General features: G+C 35.9%; 1 protein-coding gene across 2 annotated transcripts; it reads left to right on the forward strand.

Moving 5' to 3' along the window:
- Window positions 1–2,613: 2,613 nt before the first annotated feature.
- LOC109179869 (nuclear poly(A) polymerase 2-like) lies at window positions 2,614–9,038 on the forward strand. Of its 2 annotated transcripts, XM_019329339.1 has the most exons (11): window positions 2,615–3,670; window positions 5,109–5,184; window positions 5,350–5,427; window positions 5,820–5,927; window positions 6,481–6,543; window positions 6,634–6,795; window positions 7,124–7,237; window positions 7,314–7,376; window positions 7,501–7,830; window positions 7,933–8,097; window positions 8,574–9,038. In XM_019329339.1, exons 1-11 carry the CDS (start codon window positions 2,997–2,999, stop codon window positions 8,856–8,858), a joined length of 2,118 nt encoding a protein of 705 aa, XP_019184884.1. In that variant the 5' UTR covers window positions 2,615–2,996; the 3' UTR covers window positions 8,859–9,038. The 2 variants fall into 2 exon arrangements, with proteins under 2 accessions (XP_019184883.1, XP_019184884.1); XM_019329338.1 differs by having other exon boundaries at window positions 2,614–3,670; window positions 6,481–6,795.
- The last annotated feature ends 1,103 nt before the right edge of the window (window positions 9,039–10,141 follow it).

Below are 10,141 nucleotides of genomic sequence, written 5' to 3' on the forward strand. Positions count from 1 at the left end.
AATAAAATATTAATGTACCTTCTGTTCCTTGTGTTAGCATGCAATTCACTGGAGATGGTACTGAAGATTCTGAGCTTGAAATGCTAAATTCTCCCTCTTTAGGAGAGGTGGGACGCAGATCACTTCCTTTAGGCATTTTTCATGCTCTCAACTTTTGCTGAGAGTTGATTCTGACAGCATGCTTCTTCATCATCAACTTTTGCTGAGAGGTGATTCCTGCTCTCAACTGGTGTTGTGGAGGAATTGTTTGAAGAGGGATCCGCAATGCTTGCAGAACGGTATGTCTTATGCCCTATCATATCAACCCTGATCGAATATTTGTTAGTTGGATTGTTTCACTTATTCGGTTATTCCTCTGTTTTGTGAGTGAAATGTTAGAGGCTTTTATTTGCCTAGGTATGGCTTATATGCATCTTTTCACCTTTTGGATTTAATGTGGGGTAAATTGATCTGTGCAGGAATTTTAACAAATATCAGCAAATTAAGTATAAAAAAACACATTAAAGTGAAGTTTTTATCCTTAAAAAAAAAAAAAAAAACACACACACACACACACATTAAACTGCAATTCATCTAAAACCAACAATGGAAATAAATAGAGGGAAGTAAGAACCTGAAGGTGGCGGAGAAGAGATAACAGATGGTGGAATAACAGACTAAAATTTTAGAGAAAGAAACAAATAAAATGATGGAATTATTTTATGGTGTCTTCAGTGTCCAATGAAGCAGTTTAAATAACTAGATACATCCTAACATCAAGCAACATTCCAAAACTAAATAAAGCAATAAAATAGAAATAAATCAAGAAATTCTTAATTATAGACATAATCATAGCAATTAAGAAAAAGGGGTAATGAAATTCCTCTTAATGTAACTACTCAAAGCAAGCAATTTTGTATATAGGGCAATGAATTTTTAATGATAAACTTATTCGTTTTTTTTTTTTAGTGCACAATCATAAACTTATTCTGATTTCTCAAAGAAATATCGAAAACTTTTAGGAGTTCTTTTTTTTTTTTTTTAAACCATTCTATTTCCTATCGATGCTCAAAATTAGGTTTAATTGTTGTAAAAGGATTTTCAATTTTAATTAATATAAAATTAGTATTTATTGATATGAAATTACATATTGCTTAATTAGACGTAATATTGGTAATGAGGGACTGTAAGGAATTAGAAGGAACTGTACTAAATTACAGTGCCTCACCATCAAGGACTGGCATTAAATTATTTGAAATTAACAAAAAAAAAAAAAATAATTTACCTTAGACTGGATTTGGAAGAAAGAAGGCAGAAGTAATTCCACTTAAATATTGAGACGCAATTCATGTTCATACCTATTGAATGTCGTTGATTGCAGCTCTTATTCCCGAGGTTGAGAAAGTAATGAAGAGGATTTCACTGATTGAGATCCCAATTGGTGGTATAGTATGACAGATGGGTAATCAAAGATGAGCGGATGATTGATTGGAGGAATCTGCGGATAAGAGGCAATGAAAAATGAGCGGATGAAGGGTGGGAGGAATTTGCGTAGAAATTGAGTGAAAGATTATTGTGATGAATATCCCGGTAATGTATTATAAAATAAATAAGATAAAGCGGAAGAATTATAGGAAATATGAAAGGAAAATGAATGGATGAAAACGATTTAGGTTTTTTTTTTTATATATTATATTTAACGGTTTTGTTAACAGTAACAGAATATTTAGATATTTTTGTCAATAAAAAAGTATTGTCCAACATTAAGAATACAATGTACAACAAAGCAGTTAAAAAAGGGACAAAAATCAGGTATAACTATCATTGAAGCTTATTATGTTTTTAGATTAGATATTTAAAAATTTCATTAAAAGTACTATTAAATTCAAAAAAAATAAAAAATAAAACTAATAAAGACAATAAGCAAAGAATAAAGAGTTTGTTAATCAATAAATAGTATTATACTTTCTATTTTATGATATAAAGTATAATACTAATCAGGGATAAAATGATTGTATTTATAAGGAAAAGTATGATATTTTGTGGGGTTGAAGGATTACATATTGTAATACTAATTATTGGATAAATTAATTTATAATATAAGGGATATAGATGAGGGAAAGTGTAATATTTATAGTTAATTTCAGTTTTTGTCCTTTCAGTCACTCTTTTTAACCCCCCCTGTTAGTTCTCGTATTATTGTGGAATGATAATTTTTGGTCATCCGCCAACAAAGTTGTTAAAATTTCATAAAATACAGGACCATTTAAGTCTTCAATTATACAATTTTTTAATAAAATAAAAATAAAAATATGGCGGATCAACCTAATTTGTATAATAAAAAAAAAATCAAATTGTCTTTATATTTAAGAACATTTCAACAATTTTGTTGACGAAGGACCAAAAATTATCCTGCTACAATAATACTAGATCCAAAAAGAGGAGTTATGAAAAATGACTTAAAATTAACTATCACTTATAAAACAAACATATAAATTAAATGACAAAAAATATAATTCTTAAAAGGACACACTTGACCCGTATTCTTAGTGCAATTTACTTCCTTTGTTGGCTATTACATGGGATAAGTTTACCCGATACATATGCGGTTTTCCCATATACAAAAAAATAAAAAATAAAAAATAAATATGATCAACAATGGCTGAAGAATCCTCAAAGGATAGACGCATATATGATGCGCTATCAGAGATTATGCGATGATCAGCATATTTCATTAATCATCACTAACTGGAATGGAAGGCAATCAAACGTGAATTTTTACAGCTTTCACGCTTATTGTTAATCCTGCGTTCATGCACTCTGATTCAGTACTCGCTGTACGCGCCAATATCTTGCTTAGGATGTAGAATAGACAAAAGACGAAAATGAAAGCTTGGTTGGCGCCTAGGTTTGCTGGGAACGGTTGTTGCGGTTACTTGGGAGATAAAGATCCAAGAGTTCAAATCTGAGTTTGTTACTTGATTTTTATTTTGTTTGTTATTTGGAGTAAATTCCAGATGACTATAAATTGGAGTATGATTTGTAATTGGATGGTTTTTGGGATTCAATACAATTTTATCAGATTTCTCTATCTCTCTCATCTAAAAATCTCCCAATTCTCCCCCAATTTCTGCCATTCTCTTCTCCATTTTCTGCAATTGCTCTCTTCTGCCTGTTTTTTCTTCAAATTATCAGGTTTATTCATTATAGTTGTAATGGAGGATCGCTTTAGAAGCTTGGAGGCTCAAGTCGTCGAACAAGGAAGCAAGATAGATTCAAGATTACAGTCCGTGGAAGCAAGATTACAGTCCGTGGAAGATACGATCCAGGAGTTCAAATCAGAGATGTTTGCACAGTTTGCTGGCTGGAAATCTGAGATGACCGAGCTACTGCGGCAGAATCGACCACCATCCCCTGTAATAGATCCATCTTCTGCACATGGGCGGGGTCAAACAAGCCTTCCGAATCAAGGGGAAGGAAGCCAAATGCCTGGAAGGAGACCGGGAAAGGAGCCTGCAGTGCAGAATGACCCTGAGAATCCTGAAATTGTGGTGGAAGATGAGGGCCTAGGGGAAAACACCCATGCATTTCAGATTGGCCAAAGGGTTGATGATCTGGATTGGGCTCCAAGAAGAGGCAATTTGGAGGTTAGGCAGCAAGCTCAGGGCCATGGAGGTGACAATTTCACGAGGTATAAACAAGACTTCCCTCCTTTTGACTATGATCAACCCAGATTATGGGTTGTGAGGTGTGAAAGATTTGCTTGCTAGAATTCCTGGAGACGAGATATTGAATGTTTTGTGTGTGAACTTAACTGGTAGAGCAAGAATTTGGTTTGGAAGTTACCTAAATGGTTTGAGGGTGGGGTTTCAGTGGTCTGCTTTTGCCGAGGCCATCTGTAAAAGGTTTTGTGAGAACAGTATGGATGTGATGGAAGAGTTCTCTAATTTCAAACAAATTGGAAGTGTGACTGAATTTGCTGTTAAATTTGAGGAGTTTAAAGGCCTTTTGCTGCAAATTTATCCTTGTTTAAGTGATCAATACTTCTTAGACAGTTTCATAGTTAGATTAAAGCAGCAACTGAGGTATTTTGTGAGAACATCAAGGCCTAGGAACCTTGAGGATGCTATGTGGATGGCCAAACAGTTTGAGTTAAGTGAAGGTGATGCTCCTTGCTTGGTTGATAATGACATGCGGAATGATAGTTTACCATTTCTTGTTAATTTGGATGAACTTAGTTATATTAAGGAAGAAGTTGATGTTGAAGTTACTGCTAAGAATGAAGAATTATTAACCCATGTTAATCCCGTAGTGATATATGATGAAAGTGATAAGGACAGTGATGATGGCTTAATAATAATTCTCTGATGTACAAATGGAGAAGTCAGTAGTTGTTGAGGGTGAAATAATGAAAAACTCACATATCCCTAGTATGTCCTATAAACTGTTGGTGAAACAAGAAGAATTGATTACAATGATTGAGAGTAGTAGGAACGACCTAAACTTCTCTTTGGCTGTCTTTGTTATTGGAAAAATTGGAGTTGGCAAGAGTGCTACTATAAATTCTATTTTCTATGAAGACAAAGCAGTGACTGATACATTTAAACCTGCCACAACCACTGTGAAGGAGATGTTTGGGACATTGGAGGGAATCATAGTTAGATTCTTGGACACTCCCATTCTCAGATCTTCCATACCAAAACAAATATATAACCAGAAAGTGATGCTGTCTATAAAGAAGTTTGCTGAGCTTGAACCAAAGAAGTAGCAATTGGGGAGGATTATCATGTCATCCTTGGGGAAAAGGATCTATTAAAGGAAAAGAAAGCAGCAGACCCGACCAGCAAAGATCACAACTTGGTAGAGGAAGCATCAGACCAGCAGGGCAGAAAGCGGTGCTGTCTCCTTGGGGCCGATAGTTTGTTGCAGATTTGTTCTTACATATTTCCCTTCTTTCTAGTATAATAGGGAATAGATTGTACTGGAGTATTATGCTTGGTTTATACTTGGGATTAGTACCAGTTTTCTCACTTTCTCTACCCCTTCTTCTCCCTAAAATCTCCCTATTCCCTGCTATTTCTCCCTTCCTCTTCTGTTCTGCTATTTCTCCCTCTCTTTTTCTGTTCAAGCCCCAGGTTCATTACACCGTTATCTCTTTCCGGGCCATCCGAGGCGGATCTTCAAAGAAATGCAGAACTCGAGAAGGTGATTCCTTTCAGTTTTATTTCGATGTGAATAAGATTTTGGATAGTTTAGGAAATACTAAATGATGTAAATTTTTTATAGTTTTATTTGATGATTACTGTTTTCTTCTTAAAATTTGGGCTTGAATATGAACTGACTATGCGTTGACTCTTGATTAATTGTTAGTTTTTGAGGGATTCAGGAGTATACGTGAAGGAGGAAGAAGCTGCAATGAGAAAAGAGGTGCTATGCAAGCTTGATCAGGTAATTAATTTTGTGATTAATTGTAGTAATTAAACTATATTGAGTTCATATTTCTAATACCACTATTGCTCCATCTACAATAGTGTTATATTCACTTTTAATTCTTGATCGTTATTCTGATCAAGCTATGGAGTTCTTGTGCTTTCTCTTATGATATTGAGTTCATTTTGCTTCCTATTATCCTATATATGCACTTCTTTATATGCATCTACTAGTTAATACAACTTTGCTCCATCTACTATAGGTGTTATATTCACTTTTAATTCTCAATTGTTATTTTGATCAAGTTCAGTATGAAATGTACAAAACATCATAACACATGAAAGGGTGGAGTGTCCATAGAATGAGGGAACTTTGAACTAAATTTTGATGCTGTGGATGTGATTTTGTAGATTGTAAAGCGCTGGGTGAAGCAATTGGCCCGCCAGGGAGGTTACACAGATCAAATGGTGGAAGATGCAAATTCTATAATATTCACTTGTGGATCTTATCGGCTTGGAGTAAGTCAACCAGTTCATACATTAGGATAGAAGCCATGATATTTTGTAGCTTTACCCTTAAGTTTCTCTACATTTCATTTCTAATTTTCTTCTGGGGATGCATCTGAAGTCTTTCTGATTCGTTGGTGTATAAAACCTTCACTTGTTAATAGCTGCTGTTTAAGATCCTGGCTACAATATAAAGTCTATGACAAGATTAAATTCATCACAGTTACAATGACAAGAATTTCACTATGTAAATTGTAGTTTGAAAAGGTTTTCGTGTATGAAGTGTAAAATGTGATTAGATTTCAAGTACAGAGCTAGATTTTTGCAGTTTACTCTCTCTATTGGTATATTAGATAATAAGTTTTGGTTAATAGTCATTTAGGCATATTATGAAGTGTCTCTCTTGCAGGGTGAAATGGTTTCGGATAGTATAATCAATGCAATGTAGCATACTAAGTTGCCTTTTCAAGTATAATAAAAACCTCAATTCCCTTGATGCTATCAAATTTTGATTGTTTCCCTTAACACATTATGTGTTGGTGTTGATAAGTGATACTTCTTACAGGTTCATGTGCCTGGAACTGCCATTGATACATTGTGCATCGGGCCTTCTTATGTTAATCGGGAAGTGAGTTTCAAATTGTGGCCAACTTTGTGTAGTTCAATATGGTTACTTCTAGCATTGTTCAAAGAGTACTGCTTCTGTTTCTATCTACAGGAGGATTTCTTTACTATTCTACGTGATATTTTAGCCAAAATGGAAGAAGTTACTGAAATCCGGTGTGTCCTTGAAGCACATGTCCCTGTTATGAAATTCAAATTTCAAGGAATATCAATTAATCTCCTTTATGCAAGCATCTCTCTGATGGTTGTCCCTGAGGTAGGTTTGAACAAATTAAAGAATGTGTTTCATCTCAACTAAAAGCATAACAAAACACAATTTTTTTGCACTTCCACTTACTGAAGATTCTCTTGAGTCTTGTTTGATTCATCTTCCAATTTGGATATTCACCTTCATTACAAACATGATGTGATAGTAGAGCTGCTGACAGTATGTTTTACTTCTTCTCTGGAATGCCTACAAGACAATTTTCAGAATTTAGGAATCTGTTGTGGCTATAAGATATGAGCTCTGAAATTAAAAAAAAAACTGCTCATGTAAACCACTTAACTGAGTTTATACGCCCTATATTTTTTCAATTCAACAGGATTTGGACATTTCAGACTGTTCTGTGCTGTACAATATTGATGAAACAACTCTTCAAAGTCTCAATGGGTGCAGGGTTGCTGGTGAGCTTATGAAACTTGTTCCCAATGTTGAGGTAACAGCTTTTACCTCTGCTGGTTCATCTGATGATCATTGATTTCCATGTTATCTAATACTTTCTAAACTTGTAGTACTTCCAAATGACACTCAGAGCTTTGAAATTTTGGGCCAAAATCCATGTGGTTTATTCAGATGTAAGTTGATATTTCTTGATCTTTTTATGAATTTCTTTCCTGTTGCTCATTTCTGATATAAATACATTATTCTAAAGGCTACATAAGAGTTCAATATCATTTTTGCATGCCTTTTTTGCTCAAGGTGACTGGATTTCTTGGTGGTACAAGCTGGGCTGTTTTGGTTGCTCACATTTGCCAGCTTTATCCTAACGCAATTCCCAGCATGCTAGTTTCACGGGTTTTCAGAGTCTATACACAATGGCATTGGCCAAATCCTGTGATGCTATGCCCTATAGAACACAATGAGCTCAGTTTTCTTCCTTGGGATCCACGCAAAAACCCCGAAGAACAAACACATAGAATGCCAATCATCACTCCTGCATACCCTTGCATGAATTCCAGTTCCCATGTCTCAGCATCTACTCTTTCAGTACTGATGAGTCAGTTTCAGTTTGGCAGTGAAATTTGTGAGGTAAGTTGTTTAATTTCAATTTACTCTTATCTCTTTTCCATCCCCCTCCCTCGGCTGTAGATTTTGAGAGATTGATATTTTCTCTTTTACTGTTAAATTTAGGGCATTGAGTCGAGTGCTGCTCAATGGGATGCTCTTTTTGAGCCCTATTCTTTCTTTGAGGCATTCAAGGATTTTGTTCAGGTTGATATCGTTGCAGCAGATGATAATGACTTGTTAAGTTGGAAAGAGTGGGTGGAGTCAAAGCTTGTAGAACTTACACTTAAGGTGAACATTACTTTAATGCATAGCTTTTGGTGATTTTTTCACATTTAGTTCTTGACAAATACTAATTTCTTTGCATTTTGATATTGACTTTCATGGTTCTATCAAATTTAGTCCATGTCATATAATCCATCTTGTTAACTCCATGATCAAATCAGTAAATTTTGAATGTCACATCTCATATATGATAGAGAACGATTGTCATCAACACCATTAAACAATGATTTTGGCAATCGTTCTCTGTCAGATATAGGGGATGACATTCGAAATTTACAAATTTGTTCATAAAGTTAACAGCATGTCATATATTATATGACGGGGGGACTAAATTTGATAAAACTATAAAGTTAAAGGTAGAATGTGGCGAAATTATTTGTTGATAACTAAGATTAAACCTTGTATTAACTCAAATTCCAAAATATTCTTGAGAAATCTACTGGTGCTGCAGAAGCTTATGCTTCCCGTTTGATGTTTTGCAGATAGAGACTGTCACTAATGGAATGATGCACTCCCATCCTAACCCAAATGCTTTTGTGGACTCATCCAAGCCACACCCTCATTTTGCATTTTTCATCGGTTTGATGAGGAACCGAGAAGCAGCAAAAAGGCGACGGGTGCTTTATATTCGTGGGGCTGTGGAAGAGTTTAGACGCGAAATAAGTAGGTATACTTGCTTGAAACCAGGCATGGAAATCTCTGTCTCTCATGTTCTCAGGAACCAAATTCCTGCTTTTGTCTTTCCTGAAGGTCACACAATACCTTAGTGCACCTAAGAAACCTGTCTGAGGTCACACAATACCTTAGGTGTAATCTGTCACGGGGAACCAACAGAGCTACCGTAGTGCAATGTTCATTGTATTGGAACATTTCTTTTCTCTGTACAAAAGGAATACTTATCATGTGAAAGGAAGAATTGAAGCATATTTTCTTTGGATGGAATTTTAGAAATGTTCCTAATCATAATTTATCCAACTTTATAAAATATATAAAAACGGTTTCTCTAATTTTAAAAAATTTTAAACTACCTTTTTTCCTAAAATAAAATACTAAACAATTCATTTTTATACATGATGGGGTGTGAACCCCGTGGGCTCGGGCCCAAGAAGAAAAGAGATCAAGTCCAGAAGAAGAAGAGAAGCTCAAGAAGAAAATGGAGTAAGCCCAAAAATAGATGTGGGTCAAACCGATGAGTCGGCTCGACCCAGGAGTCGGCTCGACCCGGAGGTCGGCACGGGTAGGGGGTCGGTCTAACTAGCCGTTATTCCTACATTATCACCCTTAAAGTCCTATTTACTACCCCACCATTCCTAACCTCCCACTTATTACCCCATTATTATTATTATTATTATCCATAACCCCCTAATTATCACCCATCACTACCCTACTAAATGTCCAACGGACACTTTTGGGATGGGCTAGCTATAAAAAGGAGGGGAAGACAAGAAGAAAGGGGTAACTCACTCATACACACATGGGAGGACTCTCCCAAGCACTCCTCCTACACACTTGAAGACTACTATCACTCTCCCACAACTACTCTCCCAAAGAGGCCTCATTCCACAATATACCAAGAAGGCTCCACCACTCATCCATACACATGGAAGGACTCTTCCACACCATTCCATCACTCTTCTTTCTATTATTATTACTATATTATTAGAAACACAACACTTTGTGTAGAGAATAGCCCTACAAGTATGTACAAAGACACCTACAAAATACATAGTGGAGTTAGGCTTGGCACCGCTCAAAAAGGCCCGTGGTTTTCCTTTCGGTTTCCACGTACAAAAAGCATTGAGTTATATTTTTCTACTTATTTTTCTATGAGCCGCATGTGAAAGGTGTATCCTCCAGCTAAAGGTTGTGTTGGACCTCCTTGGGCCCGAAAACCCAAAAACCAACACTGGCGCCGTCTGTGGGGATCGTGACAAAAGGTCACGTTTGCCTCTTTATCTGAGCAATTTCGGAGAGCGTCCGGTCACTACGGACGGAAGATTGAGAAGGTTCACGGAGAGTCGTGGACCAAGAAGAGAACTAGAGGAGAATC

This window comes from Ipomoea nil, unplaced genomic scaffold (assembly GCF_001879475.1).
Source record: "Ipomoea nil cultivar Tokyo-kokei standard unplaced genomic scaffold, Asagao_1.1 scaffold0980, whole genome shotgun sequence".
Lineage (NCBI taxonomy): Eukaryota > Viridiplantae > Streptophyta > Magnoliopsida > Solanales > Convolvulaceae > Ipomoea > Ipomoea nil.